This window comes from Ciconia boyciana, chromosome 1 (assembly GCF_034638445.1).
Source record: "Ciconia boyciana chromosome 1, ASM3463844v1, whole genome shotgun sequence".
Classification (NCBI taxonomy): Eukaryota; Metazoa; Chordata; class Aves; order Ciconiiformes; family Ciconiidae; genus Ciconia; species Ciconia boyciana.
The window spans coordinates 199,951,146-199,978,784 of NC_132934.1; the positions used below are offsets into that span (position 1 = coordinate 199,951,146).

The 27,639-nt window shown below is 42.6% G+C and overlaps 2 protein-coding genes across 4 annotated transcripts in view; both read left to right on the plus strand.

The window, feature by feature from the left end:
- The window catches only part of MICU2 (mitochondrial calcium uptake 2), a 154,860-nt gene extending 147,063 nt beyond the window's left edge, over window positions 1-7,797 (plus strand). Inside the window, exons 10-12 of the mRNA XM_072850497.1 lie at window positions 237-345; window positions 4,099-4,256; window positions 4,554-7,797. Coding sequence (XP_072706598.1) covers window positions 237-345; window positions 4,099-4,256; window positions 4,554-4,658 — 372 coding nt within the window. The 3' untranslated portion in view covers window positions 4,659-7,797. The remainder of the gene's footprint in view (window positions 1-236; window positions 346-4,098; window positions 4,257-4,553) is intronic.
- An 8,698-nt stretch (window positions 7,798-16,495) lies between these two features.
- ZDHHC20 (zDHHC palmitoyltransferase 20) overlaps window positions 16,496-27,639 on the plus strand; it is a 49,799-nt gene continuing 38,655 nt past the window's right edge. For 2 of the 3 annotated variants that reach the window (XM_072850505.1, XM_072850504.1), the window contains exon 1: window positions 16,496-16,750. In XM_072850505.1, coding sequence (XP_072706606.1) covers window positions 16,633-16,750 — 118 coding nt within the window. In that variant the 5' untranslated portion in view covers window positions 16,496-16,632. The remainder of the gene's footprint in view (window positions 16,751-27,639) is intronic. The other variant, XM_072850503.1, reaches the window with a different exon arrangement.

Consider the following 27,639-nt stretch of genomic DNA (forward strand, 5'->3'; position numbering starts at 1 on the left):
GTTTTCATTTGAATATGAGTATCTAATAATGTAACTAGTTTCCAAGTGAATTATTGAAGCTTTTGAATTTTATGCAAATAAGAACAATTATAATTTGCCAGATGAGAAATACAAATATTGACAATGAGTAAGCAATCACACCTAAAGACTAGGTCCCACCAGATTTACTGAAATAGATTTACTGGGGTTTGAATGTATTATTCATTATATATCATCTGAATTCTGTGATACTCTAGAATATCAGTTTGGAAGAATTCAAGACTTTTTGCAAGTTTACAAACAATCTGGAAGACTTTTCTATTGCCATGCAGATGTTTACTGTAGCCAATCGTCCTGTTAAACGAGGTAAGTACTGCACACTTTTTGTATGTATTTTTTTAAAAAGAAAAAATGCATTATTTTACAGAATCAATGTAAGTAAGTTATCCCAAAGTAGCACTATGAAGTCCAAAAATAGTATACTGCTCTTTATTCTGAATTAATTCTATTTCATGAAAAAATAATAATATAAAGTTCCCAAAATGTTTTGATTTGTAAGTTCTAATGTGCTATCATATGCTGAACTGCCCACAGCAGACTAAAACATAGAATCATAGAATGGTTTGGGTTGGCAGGGACCTTTAAAGATCATCTGGTCCAACCCCTGCTGCCATGGGCAGGGACATCTTTCACTAGTTGCTCAAAGCCCCGTCCAACCTGACCTTGAACACTTCCAGTGATGGGGCATCCACAACTTCTCTGGGCAACCTGTTTCAGTGTCTCACCACTCTCATCATAAAAAGTTTCTTCCTTACGTCCAGTCTAAATCAACTCTCTTTCACTTTGAAATGGTTTTGCCTTGTCTTGTTGCTACAGGCCTTGGTAAAGAGTCTCTCTCCATCTTTCTTATAAGTCCCCTTTAAGTATTGAAAGGCTGCAATAAGGTCTCCCTGGAGCCTTCTCTTCTCCAGGCTGAAGAACCCCAACTCTCTCAGCCTGTCCTCATAGGAGAGATGTTCCATCCCTCTGATCGTTTTTGTGGCCCTCCTCTGGACCCGCTCCAACAGGTCCATGTCTTTCCTGTACTGAGGGCTCCAGAGCTGGATGCAGTACTCCAGGTGAGGTCTGACCAGAGTGGAGTAGAGGGGCAGAACCACCTCCCTCGTCCTGCTGGCCACGCTTCTTTTGGTGCAGCCCAGGATACGGTTGGCCTTCTGGGCTGCAAGCACACATTGCCGGCTCATACCCAATTTTTCATCCACCAGTATCCCCAAGTCCTTTTCCATAGGGCTGCTCTCAGTCCATTCTAAATTCTAGATTAGGAAGGATTTATTGAAACAATACATGCTTCAGTATTCATGGTAACAAAGCTTTTTTCTCATAGTGAAACTAGTTTTCTGAGAAAACTAAACAATAGAAATCTCTTCTTTTGCAGGGTGTGTAGCATTTTGCTGTGTTTCACTTATGCCTCCATACGGCCTTCTCCATGTGCTTATGTAGCATTATTCAATCATGGCTGTGAAAAACAAACAATGTAGTACTAAAGTGGTTTTTAAAATAAAGATTTGGAGGAGGGAAGTTGCTTCTTTCCCATATAGTAGAAATAGGAGCAATGCAACAAAAGTTTCATGAACATACAAATGCTTTTTGTTATAATCCTGAGGTTGTAACTTACTTGTTATACTTGAAAGACAGCTCTCATAAGTTATTTGAAAATAGTAATGTAAAAAGTTCCTACAGAAATTTGATGAGACATTAACATTCATTGAAATAAATATTTGATGAGTTCATATGAAAAAGGTGAGAGAGATGTGAGAAGACAGGAAGAGAATTCAGTATTCTTGAGAGAGAAATGTGAAGATTGTTTGAACCAAGGAAGGCCAAAACTGGGAGGGAGGAGTTACAACTTGTGACTTTCATCACTAATTAATTCAGCCTTCAGGAAGACTTTCATTTCCACCGCCTCTCCAGGTGGCTGTTCTAGTGCTTAAGCACTCTCATCATGAAGACTTTTTTGTGTTAAACCGTTGCTGCAACTTACAACGATTGTGTCTTACCTCCATGCACCTTTGAGAAAAATATGGCGCTCTCTTCTCTATAACCCTTTAGAGGTGGTTGAAGGCTGCAGCGAGATCCCCCCTTACACTTCTGCTCTCCCTCAGCTTCTCTTCTTCCATCATGTGCTCCAGTTCCCAGCTGGGTTTGTGGCCCTCCTCTGCCTGGTTTGACAACATCTTTCTTCTGTGGGGGACGACAGATTTTATTTGCACAAGGTGTATAAAGAGTGGAGAGAAAAGAGGATGAATTAATGGTGAAATAATAGTCATAAGTGAGATACGAGAGTTTAGCTCACTTCCCCATTAAGTATCCCATTTTTAAGTGCCAAAGGATGATGAGGCCAACAGTTGGTGTTGACCCTGCTAATGTTTCCTTGTAAAAACTCATTCCTAACCAACAGACAGTTGTGACTCTGTTTATGCACTGAACCATACTGTGATCGAAAACAGTCAGCTCCTGAGGTAACTCACAGATGTTACATGTATACATGTCTAATCCTTTCCTGAATCTCACTAAGTTCTTTGTCTTGCTGTTTGCATGTGTGTGCATCTGTGTATTCACACACATACGAATATTTACCTAAAAATAAGACAGTCCTTTAGTCCTTCCTTTTATTCTAGATGTTTTTTTCTTCTAAGTTAGCAGCTCATCTTTTCTCTTTGATAAGGTGGCCCTTCTTGGTTTGAAGATTATTATGCTCCACCATTTTAGAAGAGCTTTCTCCTTTTCTTCATGTTCTGTTCAAAGAAGTGCAGTGCCATCTCTGGATTTATATTTAGCTTCAAGAGCTGAAACAGTCAACATCTTTTTAAAGGCAAAATTAAGACTGTACTATAAGCATCCTGTATTTTATTTCCTTTTCAAATTGTGGTATATTCTTTTACAGGAGGATTTTCAACTTAATTATATTTAAACCAGCTGTAAATTAATCAACTCCATTTATACAGGAATTGTTCAAAGAGGCAAAGATGGGAGCTAAGTCAGGAGTGCTCTTTCCTCTAGTAAGCTTCAGAACTAATCATAATTATAGTGCTATTTATAAACAGCACTTGTTTAGGAAAGTAGAACCACATTATTACTGTATTTATGACTTAGTTGGACAACTTGCTGTAATAATCTACAATACTGCTATACTTTAATAACCCTCCAGTCCCTCCTTGAAATTCACACTTCCGTGATGCCTTCAAAAATGCATCAAATTCATGTGTTGTGATTGTGCTTGCTATCATAAACAATAATCGTTTCACTCTTACTATCTGCTATTTTACGGCAACCCCACACATCTCATCTTCCATGAGTCAAAACTCCAAATTCTTTACACCACAAGACCAAAAGTGGGGATAGTAGGTATTACTGTAATGCACATGGTACTGTAAAGAGAGAAGGCCAAAAAGCTAAAGAGGAAAGTAGATCTCCAGAGAGGTATGACAGCTTTTTCTCCCATAAATCCTCATAAAGTCATCCATCATAATTTAAGAGAAGGTAGCCTACTTCTTTAAAAAACAGAACTACAGGTATATAAAGCCATGTGCTGTAAACAGTGCGTTGAGTATTTGATGGTCTGCGTTTCTGCAGAGTTGCTGAGGGCAGAGCTGCAGAGTTGGTTGAGGTGGAGCATATCGTAAAATACTGTTCCCTGAGGAGTTTTCTTGCAGAATGAATTGCTGTGAAACTGGTTTGAGATAAAATGGTAGTAGTTTTTATGAGACCATAGTGAGGCAAATGCTTATCACCCATATGCACAGGTATCAGCCAAAAGTATGTAAGTTTTCAGCATGCAGCTATTTCTAGCAAAAAGTATCACTCTTACTGTTGCTTGAGAAGTAGTGCATTTCAAAAGTTTATTATACAATTAATAAAAATTGTGTTATGAAAGATGAAGCAATCTCAAGAATGCATGAACTGAGGCCTTTTAATAGTCTACTAGTTCACACATCCCAAATTCTCCAGTGAGAATACCCATGAGACATTGTAAATTGTACAGAATCCTGCTATTTATGTGCTTTCCAATTTCTTTACAAGTTCACAGTCACTTATGATGTAATATTATGTCTTTACTAGCTGAGTTCAAGAGAGCAGTGAAGGTGGCAACAGGACAGGAGCTCTCAGATAATGTTTTGGATACCATCTTCAAGATTTTTGATCTAGATGGTGATGACTGCCTGAGCCATGGCGAGTTTCTTGGAGTCCTGAGGAACCGAATTCATCGAGGTTTGAGGGTAACAAGCTGACAACATTGTTTTTAAATACCACAGATGATTGCTACAGCTGTCTTGTTAGCGCTTGTAGAAACACAAGCAGAGATAGTGAATAGAAAGAAGTTATATTTTAAACTGAAGATTCCTTACTGCTTTTGAATCTGGGAGGAGTGCTGCCACCAATAACTTGTTATTATGCATGTGAACTATGGGAGCGGCAGCATTGTATTACATATTATATTTACACAGTCTGCAAATAAGAGACTGTGTAAAAATAAATTTGTGTAAATACTAAACATACTTTAACTTTATTAACAGGTACCGCAGCAGCAAGGCATTCAAGGTTACTGGAAGTGTGTGAAAAGAGAAAGCATTAAAGGAGCCAAAGAAGTGTGGAAGCAAACTGGGAAAAGTCCTTTTTAAAGCAGTCCATTGTTCTTTTGCTATAAATGTTGTTATTTAGGGGGGGTTGTCTGTCCTGTTTACATAATAGCTGAATCAAAAATACTCTTTTTTTTTTTTTTTTTTTACTATAGTTAAACTTTCATTAACCCAGTTTCTAATGCAATAATTTTATATCATTCTAGTGCAATCAGTTTGGTTTACAGAACTGTTATCACTTTTGACCTCCATACGGAAGTACTCTTGTTCTAGGGAATAATGTTGTTTACTCCTCTGTGGAGTCTGACCCTGCGCTGTAGCTTACAGGATACACAGGATTTAATAGTGGCCACCGGCAGGAATGTCACAGCAATATTATCTCCTGTTGGAAGAGTGGACATCATCTCAGTTAGCCACTAACACAGCAGTTCTCTTTCCCCAGCAAGGATAGAGGTCCAAAACATGAAACCACTTGCACAATCCATGCAAATCAAGTTATCCTAAATCAAAAAGGAAAATTCACGTGGTTCGTTCCCTCATTACTGTGAACTGCTCATGTGCTAGTTCCTGGTGGATGATTCCACCAGATCCTGTGTGGATGTCTGGTTTGTCTACCTTCATGATATTAAACTGGAAATACAAGACTGTTGATACAGGCTTGAAAAGTTGTACATTGATCTAGAATGTGCATTGAGTCTCTCAGACCTCTTCAACAAATAGTATAAATGAGAAGCAAAAATCCTCATTCTATCATAAACAGCAGTAGCTACAATTTGAGTCATAACCATGTTGCTTTAATTGTATTGCAGAAGGTGAACGTGTAACAAATAGTTGCTTTACCTTAGTAAAGGTTGTGACAGGGAATGCTGCAGTATCTCAGAATTCAACGTTATAATAAGCAAGTGTTGGGGGAAAAATAAGTCCAATTAAAAAGTAAATAAAAATGTTTATTATTCCAAAATACAAAGTTAGACATAAGATCTTAAACAGTAAAACAAGGAACACATCAAAATTAACATTTAGCAATTACAGATGAACATTTTTTAGCTATAACAGAGTGTGCATCTGTGTATACACAGGTGTGCATGTTACATGTTTTTTCTTTCTTACAGCCTTAGGAGCCTGTAGTCCCAGGTCCAGATCAGTCTTCCTGGTTGGCCACTATATATAGGAAATAGACTTCTATGTAAAGCTCTCAAGGTTCTTCCTCTTTCCCCCTCCCAGCTGTCTGACTTGTCGTGGCAGGGGTGAAAGCTTAACCTTTCAAGACAGGTTTGTGATAACAGACTCAAAAGATGGACTGGGGAAATGTCTCAAGAAAAACAACCAAGACATCTCAGCACTCTGTGAGGAAGTATCCATCCCTTTTAAGCATGACACTAGCTATGTTATTCTCAGAGTTGTACATAAGCTCAACAGGAGGTGTTTTGTTGTAATTTCTTTGGGGTTTGGTGGGGGGAGCCTTGAGAAGAGGGGAACCTTCCATGATAGGTACCAGAGCAGCCCTCACTCAGATGATGGACAGGAGACACTGCATTAGGAAACCATGAAGATGCCACCTAAGGAGTACTGAGATTACAGAGAATGTATTTGGTATGTCAGTAGCTGTCAGGCAAGCTTGTGCTGAGGAGGAGTCCTCCCACCTGAGCCTCGGCACAGTGGTCTCATGTAGGGAAATAGAGAAGCTGGCAAAGCAGCAGTGTGCTGCTCTTCCCTCCACGGCCTTCACTTGGAGCTTTAATTTAAATTGTGTTAAAGAAAAAATGCTTGTATTCTTGTCATCTGGACGTGCACCCAGAGTCACCCACCAGAACAAAAGCATGCCTATGTGGGCATCCTGAGACCTGTCTAGAAGATCAGGCACCAGTGACCACCAAGGATCCCTTTACTTCCCCAGAAAACCATCAGAATGAAATAAAATGCAGTAAACGCCTCAGCCTCCCCCCCTCAAACTGAACTCATGCACTGCTCTGGGGGCAACAGGAAGTCAGATAGCTGGTTTACCAGCTATTGTGTGTTTGGAAGTTGCTTGCTGCTTCTGGTGATGGGAGCTACAAGAAGGAGATGGCTAATGGGAGCAAAGGCAAGGCAGTGGGACTGGCATCAAAGTACCGCAGCCAGCTTCACATCACCAAGTAGTAAAGGACACAATCGAGCAAGACACGTCTGTATCACAGAAGTGTGTGTGTTCACCCAAAGCGTGCTTTGTTCCAGCTCTGCCTTTAATGCAAGGCTGCCTTTTACTTGCTGCTGTTAATATTTTGGCAAATCATTTTTACTTTGGAATGGAGATTATTCTTTAACATTTTATTCTCTGTAATGTTAATAGGTTTATGACGTTCTTTATTGCTTTTGTGGTTTCTTTTGTTTACCAGTGACTTGCTTCCTACAAGCTGTTTGGTTTTCTTGTGGAAAAATCAATTAATTTCTCTTTAGTGTATCTAGAAGTTTAATTCCTCGTTGCTCATTTGTATCTGGGTTTGTGCAATCAGCAGTATCTGCTTTCAGCAGCAAGTTACTAAAAATGGGACTTCAAGTTTTATTTTTTAGCAAAAGCTTTGGTGTCAAGTTCAGAGGAAAAAGAGAACAGATATGCTTATTTTTAAATGAACTTTGTAGTAAAAAAAGAAATGAAATTATTGACTAGGAATTAAAATACAGTTATGAAACATTTTCAGAAGGTATCCTGAAAGTACAGCCAGGAAGGAACTCCTTTGAAGGCCAGGGAAGACTTGTCCATCAGGCTTGAAGAATCAGACTCTGTTTAATTTTATAGTCTATTTTTATTCGTCTTAACTAAAAGGCTTTACAAAACCGTCTTAAAATAATTTATCATGTTCTCATTTCTCATAATCGTAGGTTGAAGGAGCTGTTTACGTAAGTGTTTAGATTGACCTTGTCTGTTAAGGAATCCATCGCAGTTTTAGCATTAGATGTTTTAGTTCCTTTTAGTAGCTGTACAGTATTTGCAACCTGTCTGTCAGCATTACTCAACACAATTTAGTTAAAAGTTTATGCCAGCTGCCAATCTATCAGTTAAACTTATCAATTATGACTTTTTTAATGTTAGGAACTCTTCCTCTGGACAGAAATATATAGAAAAACTAAATAAAATTAATTTTTTTAAAAATCTCCAAAATTGCGTCTGAATGTTATATGGAATAAAGATTAATACATTGCACATTGCAGAAGTCTCAAAAATTGATTTAACGTATTTCGAAAAGATACACAAGGGTGAGTGCAAGTCATTTACAGCGTATAACTCAGAGAATTTTAGTTGTATCCCCATAACAACACTTTTTACATTTCTTTCGGTTTGTTTAGTTTAAGATAATTGTTTAAGAACATTTATTCTTCATTTCTAAAAGAAGCAAAGGCAAAAATGCAGTGTGATATGCTAGACCTAAGAGAAACTCATTGGTTGTTTCTAGAAATTAATGTTGGTGTCTCAATTTATGCAAGCCTCTTTCTAAAAGCAAAACTCCCCCTGGAGTCAAACCAAGTTGGTGAGTTTTAACAAAATAGTCAACAATGAAGAGTGTATATTCTGCATATAAGAACTGAAAAAGAAAAGTTTTATCACCATGTTATTTGGCTGCGTCAAAAGCAAATCTCTGATTTACTCCATCTCCTCCAGTGTATTGTCTCCTTTCAGGGTTCAGACAGGTTGCCAGTGATCGTGCCTGGAAACAGGCCAGTGCCTGATCTGAACTCAGGTATCATCAGGATGTGTTGGCTTGTCTGTTGAACCAGCTATTATTGAAAGGGTGAACAATATGTTCATCCCTAATTTCAAGCTTTCGGTGGAGAATACATAAGGTTTTTATAATTTTAGGAATTATAAATGTTTTGTCTCTGGACTCCAAGGTGTCTCAGAGCTCATGGAATTTTGGGTGTAGATATCAGACCATTTCTTGGCTCTGAAGAGTTTACAGATTACACTTGAGTTATCTAGAAAGCAGAGATGAGACAATAAGATAAACAAGCCAGGCGGGGGACTGTGGTTTCATGGCACTTCACATGTCCAGTGTGTACAACAAAAAAGGATCACTGCCCAATAAAGGGCTAGAATGGGAACAAACCCAGGTATTTAGAGGAAGTAATTTAAAATTCAGGCATATTGACCATACTTTGACTTAAGCATAGAAATGGATCAATTAATGTACGTTGGAATTTTAAAATACAGTTTTCTTCTCAGGCGAGAGTTCTCATGGGAGTGTGCAAGCATATCTCATGCCTTCAGATTTAATCTTTCCTATAAAACAGTCACGGCTGGGTCAGGAAACTACTCCAGTGCAGAAAAAATCTTCAGTCCTTCCGAATAGAAAATACGTGTCCAAATGATGTTGTGGTCATTATTAGTGAGATCCAAGTTGACCAAGCAACAGCTCCTGTAAGGCAGCTGGTCACAAGGGAAGCACGAAGATGGAAGTGGTGGATGTAGACACAAACTGTTAGCCCTCAGGTGACCATAGAAACTCCTCCTAGAGAAACTGAAGATGCCGCCCAACAAGAAGTGGAAAGCCCTTTTCAGGACAGGAAACCTGAGAGGCTTGAGCATGCACAAAATTAATGGGCAGACAAACAAGTGCATGTCTCTTCACTCTCCTGCTATGTGAAGGTTTCCTGCTGGCTTTGTTGATTAAACAATTCCTAGTTGGTTCAGTAATATAAAAATTACGCAACATATGCAGAGACAGATTTCCCATTAGGCTGGTATTGGCTTAGTTAGTAAAGTTTCCAGTTCATTAACCAGAGTGCCCTAGCACAGAGCTCTGCTCGCCGCCCTCGGGAGCCACGCTGCTGCTCCAGCATGCTGGCCTCTGCAGGGAAGCTGCTTAACAGTGCACCCACCCACGTGGTTTTAGAAAGAACACCTCGTGCCCTGAAAAGCAAAGCGCAATGTTTTCCCACACCCGCATACCCAATGTGAAGCTTGTCCTTTCCTCTTCTGCCCCTGGCTGAGGGTGGCCTGCCTTTCCACGCTGAGCCGGTGGTGGAAGTTACATGGAAGGCAACAGGCTGCGGGAGCACGGATGCTGCACCTTGCGAAACGTGGGGTTTGTGTTGACCCCATTTCAGACGCATGATTTGAAAAGCTGGGAGGAGGGGTACTCTGTAGTTAATGCAGAGAAATGTGTGGGTTTTTTTCTCGTGTTTCAGACCCCAGCTACCTGCTCTGAAACATCCTCTGGAGGACCTGGCCTTTCTCCATGTACTGCAAAGGGCACACAGAAGATGGGCTTCACTGGACTAAACTTGTACTTTGTGAATGCTGCCTTTCTTCATCGTCTTCAATGGCCCCCGAATACAAGTACTTGCATTTGGACATTTTTTGTTAAATTGACGTGCTATTTTATGTGAAGGGTGAAAACTCTTCAAGAGGAGCTGCTTTAAAACTTTTATTAATTTGGACCTTAAAAGGAAGTAGGTTCTGAAATCAGAACCATCCAACAAGCAATTTCCTGGAGAAAGGAAGTACTACAGGGGAGTTGTACTGCAACACTGTATGCTTCAGGTCCACTGCTTTAGGGAAATTTGTCAGTTTTAATATTACCCCATGGAGTAACTAGTAGCTCTAAATCACCCCCAAGAAAACCAACTGTTTTTAAGACTTGTCAATAAAGTGTTTTAACATTATCTTCTTTTTTCAGGATACAGATTTTTTTTTAATTATGTGGTATCTTACTGTGTTTTAATCTACTTTGAAATTGATACTATTAGAATGAGTGAACATTACTAAAAACGTGTGCATCTCTTAAATAATGCACCGAAGGTAATTGCTAGAGCAACGGTAGCTGAGTCACAGGACAGACAATTACATTCACTGTTGAAGGATAGCAAAATGTGATGCTTTGCCACTAATCTTTAGAAAAGGGGATTTCAAAAGAAAAGGAGACTAATTAAATGATAGGTCCTAAAGTTAAAAGAAAAAGAGTTCTTTTAAATGCTATTAGAAGAAATGATAATTTAGGAGACATGAATATCACTGAACAAAAGGACACTAGGAAAGCAAGGAATAAATCAATATGGCTGAAATTAAATTTTTCAAGATGCTGTTTGAGCAAAAGCACATCATAATTATTTAGAAATTTGACCTAACGCAAACAAGGGCAACTAATCACTCACAGCTGGTGTGTACAAGATTATGTGAGCTGTACTGGAATGTGAAGAGCAAATACTTACACAATCTCGGTTGGTTTTATGTGTATATCAGAAACATCAAGCCTCCAAAAAATTGATTTGTCTGATATTACCAGGAGCAAATAATAAGATTCCTAATGAGACAAATTATCATTTTGCATCAGTCTCCATCTAAGAGGCTGTTGGGATGCTTCTGCCTGGGGACTGCATGTTCCTGGAATTTAAGATGAGCTACTCTGAGAGGAAAAAAATGCAGAAGCAAAATGGAGATGAAATTGTTGTAGATTATGATGTCTAAATAGTACAGAGAGAACTTCTGAAAAACTGGAGTGTTTGCAGTGTCTTGCTCTAAGACATCTTTCCAAAAGCATAGCAAATGTTGGTAGCTGTATTTTTAATTAAAAATGAAAGTTGAAAGGGATGATACACTAATTTATAGTGCAGTAAATTTTGCCACCTGTTCCTGCCAACCTGCACAAACTATTTATTGCAAAAAGACCAACAAAAATCTGGAAGACTGTGCAATAGACCCTAACTGGTACTGAGGCTGCAAGGGGAAATGTTTCACTTCTCATGCAGTTCTTTCTGTGGCTAAAGCAGGTGGGCAGCCAGAAATGGAGGTGTGAAATGTGAAAATGGACAGGGGACACCTTTTTTTTTCCCCCCACTATTTTACAGTTACGGGATCAGATGCAAGTGAGGTGAGCAGCCATTCCCACAACATGGCATCCCCAGTTGCTCTTTGGCTTCCCAGAGTCTGCTCCAAGTGTCATCACTTGTCCCTCCCCACATGTGAGGCAGTGGAGTTTGCATGAGCTGCAGTGTGGCCATTTGAAGCCAAACAGGCGCTCGGTGATTTCTAGCAGAGCTTCCTTCCATCCTGCTTGGTTTCTTCTCAAGAGGTCCTTGTAAAGACATCCCAGATGACTTTGAGAAGTGGAAGATGTTAGTTCCTGCCAGCTGTGCCAAGGGGCTCCTCATGCAGCATAACTCCTCGGTGGGGGGGACTATCTGGGAATGAATAGTCCCTCTCTGCCACCTCACAACCATGATGTTGTCCTTGTTTAATCCAGTTTCAGTTCAGTTCTTGTCAGTATGGAAACGTTGCACAGAAATGTTACTGGACAATAGTTGGTCAAAAATCATCCGTCCTGTCCTAGCTTTATGCAGCTGTCACTGGCTTTCTGTCCTACCCAAGGCATCTGTCTGACCCAGAACAGAAATACTGGCCAATGTCACGGCTTCCCGCTTTGCCAGCGTCAGATGCCTTCCAAACCACACACGGTGGCTGTTCCTGCAGCTCAGTACTGACACGTGCTAAAAGGGGGTCATGTCAGCACACACGTGGCCCTGCCGATACCCCTGCGGGTGAAGCTGGAGTCAGCATCAGCAAGGAAGACTGGGATAGGGAGAGTCATATTGGATCACCTCACGTCTTCCCTAGCACGGTGAATCAGTTAGTTACTTACTTACTAGTTAAGCTTTTTATTCATGGCTGTGCTTCTTACTCTTCATGTTAGGAACTGTGCTTATTGTGAAGGGTCATGGGATTTTGTTATGAAAGTTAGTGGGAGCGGGGACAAGAGGAGGGTCAGCGCACAGTAACAGCCAGCCCCACACAGTACAAGCTTGGTAAAAGCTCTTTGTAGCTTTACTTCCCAGGTCCAGCTCCCTTCCCTTTAGATTGCAGGCTTCAGAGTACAATGTTTATTCACTGAATACACTACTAAGAAACTAACACAGCGATTAAATGATTAAAAGCACAGACAACTCTAATTATCATTCTTAAAACTTGCAGATTACACCCAATGATATTGCATTAATCCTATCCCCCTTGCCTCCCCACGGCTGAGTATCAGGGTGCAAGCCTACCCCTCCTCACTCCACCCTCTCACACCAAGTCGTTTGGGCAGAGAGCTGATGGGGAGTCCAGCAGGGCTGTCCAAGGGGGTTCCCCACAGTGTCCTGCTGGGTTCGGGTCTGCAGGTGAGCATCCCTGCAGCGTGGAGGCATCCACACTCCTACCGTCAGAAGATCCCCCTCCGTTGTTCTTACCTTCCCCATTTTCTCTATTTCTGGACCCACTTTTTCACGGCCCTTGTACCATCCTTTCTCCACCCAAACTCCACAAATAAACACTCGTGTTATCCTCCCACACTACCACTAGCAGCGAGTTACGCACATACAACCCTCGCTGTTACCAAATACCACTGGAGTTCCCATTCTTCCTCCTTCCCACCCACACATGGTGATACCCATGGTGCTCCACAGCACCATTGGTAGGTGGTGCACGGTGCTCCACAGCACCATTGGTAGGTGGTGCAGAACATACATGCTGTGAAGTTGTTCACTTCCCACAGTGGTTGGGTAGACTTAAGGTCTTACTATGTGCACACATTCCTCTTATAAATCAGGTTCCCACAGCCCCATACCCACAACTTTCAGTAGGCTAATGCAAGGTTTTATATCCCACTGTTCATGCCCCTCCTTTAATAAGTCCCCAAGCCACCATCCCATTGTTGAAGATCCATCCCACTCCCAAGACAAAAACTGACACCACTCAGACACAGGATGTCTCTGCTGTATTGCCCATGAGAAAGGAATTAACTCCTTACAAAATGCATCTAACTACTGGTTCACTGTTTCAGTTGCCAGCAGTTGTGCTTGGTACAATAAATAGCCAGCAATACTGTTGAGTTGAATGCTTCAGAGGTATTTTCCGTGAAACTGGCAGTCCCTTTAGCCACATGCCACTTTTGGCTGTCCTGGGTGGTTATCGTTTTTCGCTGCATCAAATAACCATCCCAAGTTTTTTACTGAATTACTTTGTATGGGATTTAAAATTACACACACACACCCCACACCCCCCCGCTCCCATCTTCCTGAGTTTAGCTGAGAGCATTTCAATATCAAATGAATTTAGGACTGTTAAATGTCAGATGTGCCCATACCTTCTGTATTGTTTCCATGATGTTTGCCAGGCAGTATGCCAGGCAAGTTTTGCCAGGCAGGCAGTACAGAAGAGGCACACTTTGCATGTAGTCCAGAATAATTAATTTCTGACGTTCCATATTTCTGACATTCCTAATTTCATCCCATAATTTAGAGGATTAATACCAGATTTTGTTTGGATATGCTCAGTGGCCCAAACTAACCTGCAGCATATATAGGCTGATATAACTGCATCCCTCTAGTATCACTTTGGTTGCAAAGGTACCGCGCAGACTCATGCAACTTCTGCACCTGCCCCATATTGTGCTCCAATCCAAAAAATTAATTTATTTGTTCCATTTTTTTGTTCATTCCACACCCCTTCAAAGGTAGAATTGGTTACTTCTGAGAGGATTATTAACAAATATTCATTACTAGGACACAAAGCATTTACATTTGTTCCTATTGTCTTAAGGCTAAATGTTAAAATTCCCTTGAGAAGTTTCCCTTGAGGGAAAGCACATGCCAGCAGCTGTTGCATGTTTTTACACCTTTAACAAACAGAATGAAGATTAGAGGAGGTGGAATACTTCAACAATGCTCCTGATGTGCTAACCAGCATATCAGCCCAAGATTTTCCTAGCTCATGTTAAATCCAAACTGCTCTATCCTTGTTAGTACTTCTCTAGAGTGACTACTCCCCATGACCAAGATGCCATCCACGTAACCAGTCACTCCTCCCACGCCTTCCAGCTCTCCGTCAGGAATGGGCCAGACCAAGCTGTTCCACCAGCTCTTTCCCTCTCCTGTAGTCCCTTTCTTTAACAGCCCTTGCATTACTACATACAATTTTGCAACTCCCTTCCTTACCGTCCTGATCCTGCTCCCATGTTCTAGCATGCTGTCCTGCTTTCAGCTGGGATAGAGTTAATTTTCTTCCTAGTAGCTGGTATAGGGCTGTGTTTTTGATTTAGCATGAGAATAATGTTGATAACACACTGATGTTTTAGTTGTTGCTAAGTAATGTTTACATTGGTCAAGAACTTTTCAGCTTCCCATGCTCTGCCAGGTGCACAAGCAGCTGGGAGGGGGCACAGCCAGGACAGCTGACCCCAAGTGACCAAAGGGCTATTCCATACCATATGACGTCATGCTCAGTATATGAACTGGGGGGAGTTGGCCGGGGGGCAGCGATCGCTGCTCGGGGACTGGCTGGGCATCGGTCGGCAGGTGGTCAGCAGTTGTATCACTTGGTTTTCTCCTGGGTTTTGTTCCTCTCTCGCTCTCTCATTGTTTTCCTTTCCATTACATTCCCCCCCCCCCCAATTATTAAACCGTTCTTATCTCAACCCACCAGTTTTCTTACTTTTGCTCTTCCAATTCTCTCCCCCATCCCACCGGGGGGGGAGGGTGAGTGAGCGGCTGTGTGGTGCTTGGTTGCTGACTGGGGCTAAACCACAACACATGCCCATACACTTAGAGTTGATCCCAAACTGATCTCCATCTTTCTGTGGTCCCTGGGCACATCTCCCTGCTCCACTGTTATTCTGTATATGTCAAGATCAGAGCTCACTGCTTCCTTCCTCTGCCTGAACACCCCGATGGACACACCACACATGCACCTTTCCCCACACACGGGCTGCTGCCGCTTGGGCATTTGTCCAGGGCGTCCCCTCCCTGTTAGCTGTTAGAGGCTCAGCCTTCTGAATCCCCGATCACCCGTCTTAGGGCTTTTTCCATCATCTCATCAGCAGGCAAGGCCATAATAATTGCCCCCGCCTTCCGTCAAGGCAACCCTATCGCCCTCACCACCCACTTACCCTCTTCGCACTCAAAAGGACTACGTGGTCCCAAAGCCCGGGTTCTGCCCACCCACATCAGCCGCCCCCTTGCTGCTTTTTTCCAAGCCTTCTCCTTTCGGGACACCCCTCTCCCCATGCCGCACTTCGGGGCTGTTAAAGCCTTACCCGTCGCCCTGTGGATTTTACCTTTTCAGCTACTCCCGGGGCCGGAGAGCTTCCCCACCGCCGCGGCTCCCGGCACTGCAGGGCGGCTCCGGCCCCGGCCCCGCCGGTCCCTCCCGCCGCCGCCAGGTGGCGCCAGAGCCCCGCGGGAGCCGCCGGGGCCACGCCGCTGCCGCCCGAGGCCGGGGGAAGCGCACGCAGCACAAGCACCCTCCGGTTTTGAAGAGAAAAGGGGTTTTTGTCATGCCACGGGCTGTTCCAACCCCGGGATCTCCGGCGACAGTAATGCTATAGTCAGGCTAAAAGTTTCAAGCATTAAAAACGTCCACGTTAAAGAGGAACAGCCCCGCAAAGCAGCGCCTGTGGCGCTGCCTTTCCGGAAGGTCGTGGTGCTCCCCGCAGTTGTTCAGAAAGCAGCAGAGTAAGTTATTTATAAATAAACATTGCTGCATCCAACAAGCTATTTGAGCCCTGTAAGTACATGGACTTGGGGAGCAGGAGGAGGTAACAGCCCGGCAAGGCCCCGGGTATGGCTGCCCGGACCCGTCCCGGCGCCTTTGTACCCACGATGGCTGGCACCGACCCGCCCGCCCGGCCAGGACCGCAAAAGAGCAACGCTGGGGTTTAAGACCATTTTTTATGACTGGAGGAGGATCCCGCCCAGAAACGGCTCCGCCGGTGCAGGGTGAAACCCCCACGACCGACCCGCCCTGTGAGAGCGGCACTCGCTCACCTCCCTCCCGGCGGAGGGCGAGGGGCGGCGGGCGGCGGCAGCGTAAACGCTGGGACGTTTCGGTGCCCGCGGGAAGGAGGCGCTGGCGGACGCCGGGGCCGCCCCTCTCCCGCCCACTGCGGCCCGCCCAGGGCCTGCCCGCCCGCCCGGGGCCGGCTCCGCAGCGGCGGCCGTAGTTGCAGCCGCCACCGCCGCTCGTTGCAGCGCCGGCGCCGATGCCTCCTGCGGCGGCCCGGCAGGGAAGATGGCGCCGTCCCACGTCCTCAAGTGTTGCCAGAAGGTGCTGGCCTGGGTGCCCGTGGCCTTCATCGCCCTAGTCGTGGCCTGGTCCTACTACGCCTACGTGGTGGAGCTGTGTGTGTGTGAGTGGACGGGGAGGGTCGCGGGCGCCGGGAGCTGCCAGCCGGGCGGGGAGGACCCCTCACCACCCGCCTCCTCCGGGGCTGCCTTCTCCCCTGCGCCCCGGCGGGATTTCCTTTCCCCTCGCCTGCCTCAGGCTTTCCTTCAGGCGGGCGAGAGGAGACCCCCCCCGCCTCAGGCGCTCTCTCTCTGGAGCCGGGTTTACCTGTTGTCCCCCCGCCTCAGGCGCCCTCCCGGGACCGCGGGCGAGGACGGCGGGAGCCCGCCCTCAGCTGCCTCATGGTGGCGGGGTCCCGGCTCGCGGTCGTCTGTGGAGAAGCGAGGGACGAGGACGGGAGAGAGGAGGCCCAGGCGGGGGTCCGGGGCCCTTCGTTTGGGGACAGGCCCCTCGGGGAGGCGGGTGAGGGGCAGAGACCCCACAAGGGCTCCGTGGGGGCTGCTGGAGCCCCCGTGGGCTCTCTGCCCCTCATGTCTCCCCGGGAGAAGTTTCCCCTCTCTATTTTTGTGCTGTTAAGCCGTTTTCCTGATGTATCGAATAAGTCTTTGACCACCGTACGGGTGTTATTTATTCTCCCCCCGTCCCCTTCTAATTAAGAAGCCCGGTGTCATTGAAGCATAATGAGGCTGAAAACATCCTGCTTAAGTGGGCAGGGGAAAGGATTTAGGGCTTATGGGGTTTTGTCAGGCCGCATCAAGGCTTTCTGGACGACGGCTCAGCGTTATGTAAATCTGACTTGCAGCCGGTGTTGGTCAGGATGATATTTACCCTTTTCTGTCTTCAGGGGGAAACTTCAGTTCAGGAGGATGTTGGCTTTCTCCAGGCAGGATAAACGGAGGGGCACAGTGATGCACAGTATTTGTCAGACTTGGTAAAACTTGGAAGCAGCATAGGAAAACTAAGGAGCATTTGATGTGTTTAAGTAAGGAAGCTGAAATGAAAAACCAAAAGTATGAAGAACTATTTTAAGCTACATATAGGTCTACCTAGTGTCTGTATGTCCTTGTACTTCTTACTATTTGTGTAAAATATGTGCTTTGATATTCCTAGCTGGAAATAAAAGACTTGCATATACTTTATATCTGGGCAAACTTGTGAAGACATCCTTCCATTAGAAATAATCAGTTACTTTTTTTCTGCAAGACTTAGGTTTTTGGATACCATGGGCATTCAGAAAAGTGATTTCACAGCCTTTTGTGTTAGCTTTACGTATGTGGACTGGAACGTAAACCACAGGCAAAAAGTTATTTGGACTTAAAATAGTAGAAATATAGTTGTAAAATAATGCTTGTTGAGATATTACGTGAAATGTGACATGAGAGTTGCAAATATGTCAGTGTATCCAAACTTGCCAGATTGCTATGGTTTAGTAGTCTGTGTGAGTAAATAGTACTGGTTTTCGGGGAAAATCATGCTTAAAACTATAAAAACTTGGAACTAAATTTTAGACAGTCTTTAATACTGGAGGTCTGGGGCATTGGTAGTTGTTACAATAGTCCTGAGAGGGGCTGTGTGAAGTTATAGACTCACAGGTTTTACAGGTGCGACATGAAGGTTTTCTGTACCCATTACAGTCTGACCAGTATGACAAAAAGCAGATTAGAGCTATGTGTTTCTTCTCTTAAGCAAAGAACGAAACCTCAGAGATTAAGAGACTTGCCCAGGGTCTCACAGGTGGCCTCTGGCCAAATTGGGAACAGAACCTCGACCTCCCAAACCCCAGCTCTGTGTCTTGATCACAGAGTGGGTCAGGGCTGGGTGCTGGTGAATAATTTCTCCTTCGCAGCCATAGAGAAGCTGCAAAGAGCCCTTCTGAGTTCATTAGGGTTTCATTGGTGTGAAAATTATTGAAAGGGTTGGCTCCTGTTTATGCGAGAACTTTCACATCTATAAATCTGGTTTCTAGACGTCTGGTACTTCTTGCTCGCAAATCGGCTTTATTCTTAGTGTCTGCACATACAGACTATTAAAAAGTGATTGTTTAATAAGAAAATTACTTACTGTTTTTTATTACTGTCACTGAATTTTACAGTTGTTACCTGTCTAAATCATACTTGGTGACCAAGGATTTTATTTTTCTGTGAGCTTTTTCTGTTGTGAGTTTTGGTTTTTTGTTTGTTTGTTTTTAACCTGTTGAATTTTGTTTACACTCTTGATAAAAGGTTATCTCATCAAGGGAGAGGAAAGGGGATTTGTGTTTGGGGTTGGTGCTTTGTGGTTTTTTTTCCTTTGTGTGCTTTTCAAAAGAAAAGCTGCAGTTGAGTTCAAACCAGCATAGGGAGAATTTATAGTGGAATACAGGAGTTTCTGTTTCTCTTGGCAGGTATGTTTACTTTCTCCCGGTGTTCCTTATGTTTTGGTTTGGTTTGAGAACTACTGCACTGTGAAGAAGAGCAAGGATGTGCCTTTAGTGCATGGCTAACGAATTAGGTGATGCTGGCCTCTGCAGATGTTCACATACGGCGGGTGCAGAAGCAGGGCTTATGGCTTATTGCACTTCTGTGGCTTTGGCAAAGGGCACAATATGCAGCTGACGTGTGCCTCAGTAAAGACAGATGGAGGAAGGGAAGCTTTAGAAAAGAGGAGATACAATAGAAAATTTCAAGTCAATACTGAGAGTGAAAGGGAAATTGAAACCCCACAGACACCAGTGTTTTTTCAAAGGTTATTCTTAAAGATTAGGTAACTTAAGATGTGAAGCTAACAAGGAAACAGGAAGAGAGAAAGCCTTCATTCCCCCAACTATTTCTTCTTCCTGGTTTTTATTTTTATCCTTGTTGTCCCTACTCATGTATTAAAGTTAGTAGATCAAGTGGGAAGCCAAGCTTAATGTAGTATCATAAAAGATTCCTAATAAAGTAGAAGATGGTAGAGTAAAGTTGGGGCTGCTTCTTTGATCACATCACCCTTTTCCTTTGAGTTTAGCTTCTCTGTGCTGCTTGCCCCACCCTCCTTCGCTGGGGTGCTCACGTATTGCTCAATGTCTTGCTTTTGGTGTCTGATGGACTCAGTCTTACTCTGTAATGCACTGCTAGTATGTATTTACTTGGTTATGCCTCTTCTATAACCCTAAATTATATTGCTTACATACTGGCTGTGATCACTGAGGAGGACTGGTGTGGGTGAGATGAAAGGAGATTGATGAGCTAGTCTATTGTTTTCCTCCTGTGGAAGCTGCCAGCATTGTTGTATCTCTCTGAAGCATTGATGTTGTATGCTGGTGAACACTGGCTTATTTAGACCACTATTGCTGTGTAGTTGTGATCGATCCTGTAAGTTAGTGGAAAAAATCTGTGAACATGTGTAACTGAAGGAACTGCAAAAGATTCGAGGCAACATCTCACTCGTGTTTTTTTTAAAATGTTTTGAAGCAGAAAAAATGAATGAACACTTTCTTACTAGATTATTTCTTCTTTTCACATATAACTTGCCCAGAGCTCTGTTTGCAAGAAAGCACACCTAGAAATACATATGGGATGTTGTAAAATAGCTTTTCATTAGTTTAAAACCATTTCATGTGTTCCTCCTTGTTATCAAAATGTGTTTTGCTTTTAACATTGCTTTTGTAAACAATGGCTATATTATGCTGTTAGTGACTTGAACTGATTGTGTCTGCTTACCACATCCCTCAGAAGCTCAGAGAGAGTGGAGCTCTTCTCTTGTGGTTTGTTTTCACTTATGGCTGACTTCCATCTTATTACCTATCCCAAACGTTTTTGTAGATGACCAGCTGTAATACAGACTGGCTAGAGGATGGTCAGAAGACACTGTTTTGACACGCATAGTAGGAGTTGATGGGTGAAGCCAGGCTGTTTCCTACAGGCAACCCTTTTGCTAAAACACTAGCAGAATTTGGTAGTGCAGTCTGCACTGAGAAAAAGAGAAAGAAGTTAACTTTGGCTGAGCTGTTTGCAGATCTTAACTAAGGTGTACTGGCTGGTTTTATATTAAAAAAATAATTTAAAATCTATAGCAAGAACTATATGTTCTGAAAAGCACAGTCCTGGCTCTTCTCCTGGGCTGAGAGTTGTAAGGAGAGTGGCTTGTTTTATGGATTTACTAGTCTTGTAAATGTATGAGTGTTTTCATGCCAAAGTGTGGAAAAATGTGATTTTGAAAGCTACAGGAGTAACTAGTTGTGTGTTCTTTTCATAGCATCTACTTCCAGAAAGGTTTGCCTTTTTTTTTTAATACAGTGTAATGTCCAATGTGTCTAAAATCCTGGCAAACAAAGCAGTTTGTAATTTAGAATACATAACTTCATGTTAATGGTACAAATTGAACTCCTTACTGTTCCAGGAGGCTGCAATAGCTCTTGCCAGTAGGGAAATAGCTCTAATTTTCCCAAAGCACAGTCCACATGAGAAGCACATGGTGATCTGCTGTAATGCTCCCATTTGAAGAGTCTGTTGCATAAACAGAGAGAAGGTAATTCCATCTGCCTCCTCCAGAAGAAATCTCTACTGAAAACACTAATGCAGTAGCTATCAAGCAATGGCAAGGTGATATTAACAGCAGTGTGTCAGTAACTTCTGATTTCCAACTACAGAAAAAGCTAAAGTATCAGCACTGAAGTACAACATTTGCATGTTAAGCATGCAAAAAGCATTCCCGAAGGAAAAGAGGGTTACCTTTCAAGAAAAGGAACAGCAAATTAAAAAGGTTAGATCATTAGTAACAGTTAACTATGTTTATGTGCCTCTCATCAATTTCAAAATAAAGAAGTTGAACCGCTTTGGATGCACTTAGTTGTGTTGTAGTGTCTCAGCTGAAGCGTGCATATTACCATCTTAAATAAGAACCTTTTCTGTTATTATAAATAAGTAGAATTCCTGTTGAGCTGCTCAGACTGGATACAAATGTATTGGAAAACTAGATGCTCAGCTTGAGTAGAAAAAATTATCGATGTTCTTATATGGTGCTTTGCACTGTATTGGTCATATTAGTTTATAAGGACGGGTGGGCATGTGCCCTTTATATGGCATGAAATCTGCTCTCTTGGCAGTCCTCTAATGAAAAATGTTCCAAGAGCAACAGAACTAGTCAGCCTGGTTTCTTGGGGAGTTGTCTTGTGTCTGCTCTTCCTACTCTTCTGCCAGCAGGAGGACACCATCGCTCTTCTCCCTCCCAGCCCTCTATCTGCAGTGCCCACCCCAGCCCTCTGTCATCAGTTTTCCTCTGTATCTGCTAAACCATTCCTGACAGCTCTGCAGTAGTTGGCATCTTTCCTTGATCCCTAGTTACTATTTGGTCAAAAAGAAGTGTGGTGCGCTGGCCAATTTGGTGTTGCTTAGCTTGCCAGGGGGCCAGGCAGAAAATGAGCACCTGAGCTCACAGCAGCTATTTCCTACAGGGAGTGTGCGCTTGTCTCTTCTACCCATGCAACAGCTTTGGTGAAACTTACTGGCATATATTTAGTGTGAGACCTCCGCCGAGCTTCAAAACTTGGCCAAAATTGGTCTATGGGCAGGGTGGCTTTGGAATAGGGGAGGGAAGAGGCTTAGGGAAAGCAGGGAGCTGAGCACAAGTATCTGAGCCGAAGCAGGAACTCTTGCTTGTGGTGTTACTCTTTTGTTGTAGCTGTGATCACTCATTGCTGCAGCACTTCCTGATTGCCTTTTAGATATCGACCATAAAGCTTTTGTTCTTGGTTTGAAAGGGCTTAGATAGCATGAGTATTTAAGGTTATGAAGAATAACTTCTCTCAATTTTTTCTCTGGTAGCAACAGTAGGAGCTTTCTGTATGCCTTTAGAGTTAGAACAGTGAACTAAAAAGTTACTTTCATTTTTAATCAGGGGTTTTATGTTACTTCATCACTTACTAGTCTCCCAGTTTTCCTGCAAGACATTATGGGTAAAAGGACTAGAATTTCAAGTGCATGTTTTCAGTAGATGTTGCTTTGAGGTCATTGACCCTCTGCATACTGTGAGCTTCAGGTTCTGCTGTCTATTGAAATATAAATAATTAAAATTTTGTTCTCTAGCAGCTCATATTTTTATGAGTTAATGTAGACGTGCTTTCCATAATCAAAGAATTTACAGTGGTACAAAGGTGGGTATCTGAGCTGAGTTCTCGTACACCTGCAGCAGGTGAAACACTTGGATGGCACTGTACCTGCTTTTACTTTTGGAACTTAAGACTGCCTGTGAGGGGAAAATGGGAGTAGGAGGAGTCCTAGTTATCTGTCTAAAATTGTGTCTGTAAATACTGAGGGTTCATGGGGTTCATTTTTCACGCATTCAATACGTCAGTGTTTATCTAACTCTTTTTGTTCAACAGTCTTCTACAACTGGTAAGAGTTCATGCTGGTTTAACATGTACTTTCCTTACAAGTGTTATAAACTATAGGTTCCTGGGTTTCCTCAAACAGCTTTTATGGAGTTTTCAACTCGGTTGTTAACTCCTTCCCACGCGGTGCATATTCTTCCTGTAACAGGACAAGAGTATCCATTTTTCTCTCACTAGTATGTATGAAATTTAGTAGAAACATTTGAGAAGTAACCCCAGGCCACTTTTCTGTGTGAGCTGAATCTCCACCAAGGTGAATCAGGTATAAAAGTGATAGAGATCACAGTAAATACATTTGCTCTTTTAGCCACTTCCCCAATATTACCTCCTTCTGCTGTCACTAAATAGTTTCCTGTAGGATGTGCTTAACTCCTCCTGCCCTGGGTCAAGAAAAAAACCCGGACTTCTCCTCCTCTTCTGCTCCCCCCCCCCCCCCCCCCAATCCTCAGTGGAGTGCCTCCTACGTAACCTTTGACTGTCTTCTCTTATCTGTGCTAAAAATCAAGTTCCTCCTCTGCAGCATTTCAAGCCTCTGCTTTTCCTTTTTTTGAAAGACCAAATGGCTCATCCATTCCTTATTCATGTTCCCTTTTGACTATTAAAATTGTCATAGGAGATTGTCGAAGAGTACTGGATCACAAGAACAGCATGCTTTGCCTTTGCAGTTTCCACAGTGCGCTCTCCGATGCTATATATGGTGCCGCATTGTCTTAAATGTGAATCACAGAACCATTTTAATCATATGATTTAGAGAGATCAAGTGAGGATTTTATGCAGGGTTTTTTTGTTTGTGGTACTTCAGTTGTGCATCCTGATGTGTGTTTGTCTCCAGAGTGGGGAATTCTTATGCATCTCTCGTGAAGCGCTAAGCAGGGAGATAGCTCCTTTTTCTTTTTGGGGTTTTGTTTGTTTGGTTGGTTGGTTTTGGGGTTTTTTTAGCCTATTTGGGACAAAAAAATGTAGAGATGGAAGTAATAATTCATCTGGAATTAGGCAAGCTGCTGCTGCAGAGACAATGAAACAAAATCTAGATTAAATTTAAGTAACCTTGAGAGGAACAGACATGGTTTGTCTGAAGCAACCTAAACAGACAGTTATTTTATAAGCTAGTTTGCAGTTGTCTGTGGTAGACTTAAAACTTATATTAAGTGCCTCAGCTACTGTCTTGTCATAGTGTGAATGCAGAGAACCTGTTATTGTACCGTTCTTCTTGACAAGTAGTCATTGCTTTTAGGTTTGTCAAGTTTGGATTAAAAAAAAACAGAAGTGTAAGAGAAGTATTTCCACAATGCTGGGATCGATGGTACCTTAAGGCTTTCATGTCTCTGGGTTTATGACATGCAGGTTTACCCAAACATTGCAAAGGAGCCCAAAACAGAGCAAAACTTGGTTTCTGTTCTGTTTTGAAAAATCCTATGTAACTAACATGCAGATTTTTTTTCTAGTATCCGGAAAAGGATGCAAGTTGTGCCTAGGATTTTTGTGGAGATCTTTTGTATGTGTATATTTTTATCAGTTTAATCTATTGCTCCTTAAGTTTCATGGGTTTTTTTTACATAATTATATATCTAAAAAGCTTGAGTTCAGCCTCGTAATTGCATACAGAGATAATTACTTGCTGTGTTGCAGGGTAGATACCTGCTGAGATAAAGCTAAAGCAGCAACTGGTGCAGAGGGCAGGTTTGAACTTTTTAAATAATTCTTAATTTAGACAAATTATGAATTTAGACAAAGAGAAGCTTAAAGACCATTGAGCACTAGATTCAGGCATTTTCTTTCTTTTTGTGTGGCTCTTTTTAATTGACATTCTCAAACTTGTAAAGATCCTATGTTTCTCCCTTCTTCCCACACTTGCAGAGCCACTTGGGACACCCTGTTGCCAAGAAGCTGTTAGGAGTGGAAACAGGGATCTGTTTGCCATCAGAAACGATGGTCTGGGAGAGCTGTTGGGCACATACAGGGCATCAGGAGCTGTGCTGCCATGCCTCAGCTGCCGGGTTTGTGATAGTCTCCCTTCCTACTGTGTGACAGTGCTCTCCTCTTGTTGCACAGCTTCTCTGGAGTCTTTAGACAAGTGTCTGCACCTCTTGATCCCCTCCTGGTTCATGTTTCTGTGTGGCTTCTCAGGAGGCAGCAGGTTTAAGGGTCTGGGTCACCTTGCAGTTAGTCGTAGGTGTTTAGAAGTAATCGCTTTCCTGATCTAACTTTCCATCACTCTGTGTGGTTCCTCACTTATGTGTTAAGCCAGTGGCAGTAATTTCTTGTTCTTCACAAACGTTATTTCCCACCAGTGTACCACTCTCCAGTACTTCGCCTGCAAATGTAGATATTCTTGCAACTGTATTATGAAACATGATATCCTAGGAAGATGACAGCAAAAGTTAATTCTCTTAGTAGGTGTCATGCATACATCAACCTCTACTCGTTTCTTGCTAGGCAGTTTGCCAGTCTTGCTGTGTTACATCCAGTGCTTTGCCATGGGAGCCCTAATGCATCTCTGAGGGGTAGTAGGCAGTACTGTTTCTTCCCTTGGCACACGTTGCATTAGGATTTATAGTATTTCAGCTGACCGTTTTACAGAGTCCTGAATTAATGCTTTCCAAGAATATGTGGTGAACTGTCAGCAGGCAGGTGAGCTCTGAGTATTTTATTTTTTTATTGGAAGCAATATTTACTGAATGAGAGCTATATGGATGATAGGCTATGCTCTTTTGTATGCTTGCCTCTGTTTACTCTGCAGTACTTTCTAAGTTTTAGTATAGATCTTCTGGAGTATCCAGAAATCCCTTTGCAGAGGCTCATGCAGTCTTTGTGCTGTCACTTTTCCATGTTCCTAAGTGGTCTGGTAGTTAAATGAGACCTGGTGCAGAAAAAACATGTCCTTCTGATCCTGTCCTCTAGCCAAAACTTTCTGTCCTGTTGTTCCTGATGTTTTTTCCCCTCTGCAGCACCTGGTTCTTTTGTTACGTTCCTGGGGAGTTGCTGGTTATGTCTTCCTTTTTGCAAAGAAACTACAGGAAGTAGCTTTAGCTACATTCAAGGTTTGTCCCAAGATATTTCAGTCCAAGTAAGGTTTAATGAGTGACATTTTGTTTTGCAAGAAGAACAGGCAGCAAAGCTTTCAGCATCAAAAGATGGCAGCATTTGTTATCAACCAATTTGAGCCATGTAGGGACAGATTCTCTAAATCACCACAAGGAGTCTTTGCACCTTTGTTTATTCCATTATTATTTTTATTATTAAAATACTTAAGTATTTATTAATATTTATAAGTTTGGTATGTTAAAGACATGAATTCCCCACTATTAAACTTTCCCACAACTAATAGACATGTTTTTAAATGACATGTTTTTCAAAACAAAACTTCCTTAAAGGGCCTTATTCAAAAGCTTGTCTTACTAGTATCTTGATGGAAGTTCATGTAAATTACATTACTGGCTGCTACGTTGTTAATGTGTTGCTGGCAGAAAATTAGGTGTTCTTATAATAGGTAGTTTCATATTTAATCTCAGGTGGCAAATACCAATCAAACCTGGCCAGTGCTACAGACAAATTGAACTTAAAACTTCGTTTGAGGAATCCAGTGACCTAATGCATGAGAGGTCAGCTTGCTGGGCAGTTTGATTTCTCCCATTACCTGATAAACTTGGCAGCAGCAAAATCCTTCTCTCAGAAAACAGAGTGCCTAATACTTTGTAATGAGGTTTACAAGGAGGTTTTTATCCACGGAGTTTTGCAAGGAGATTTTATCCTAACATTTGAGGGAACACTTGTTGCAAGCAGGGTCAGTAAGTAAGTAAGGAGACAGCTGATTTTGGAAGAGTGCCAAGTGCAACGAAGGGTACCTGATTAACAAAGTGGATCCCTACCACCTGCTGATAGTCCTCACAGCTGGGCGATGGTTCCTATTTGCAGGTCACAGCAGCTGCGTCTGGAATTTTTGTTCCTCACGAGCTGACACCTCTGCTCTCCTGCTGTCATACCTCACAGATGTATGGAATAGCTAAATAAAGGCTGTTGCTCTATTTTTATCTGTCTAGAGTAGAAGTAAATGGACTTACTAGCAGCTTCCTGAGCCATAAGACACTCAGCTTTGAGTGACCTTAATATTCAAGGCAGGTATTGACTAGCAGTCACAACCATGAATTTGTGAAGAGTGTTCTTTTATCGAAAAGAAATGGTAACTCCTTAATTACCTGAAAAATTATGTTACAAAAATGAATTGTATGTTGTTGGTTTTTGGTTGGGTGGGTTTTATTGTTTGGTTTGGTTTTTTACTTTAAATATATTGATGGTTTCTAGTATTACCTGCAGAACACCTAATCTTGTGCAGTGTGTATAAGAACTCCGTACAACGTATGATACTAGCACTCTGTCAACACCAGCTGATTATTCTGTTTGTCTCTCCTATCTCTTGCAAGTGTCCTAGTAGTGTCTTAACTACAGAATCACTGGAGATACTCCTAACACAAAAAGCCCTTTCACATATCCAGATACTTGAGTGTAGCATTACTATGAGCTTGATCTGGCCAGCCTGAGTGTAAATACCCCTCCTTCAAATGTAAAGGTAATTAATTAGTGGTGTGGACATAAGCTAGCTCCAC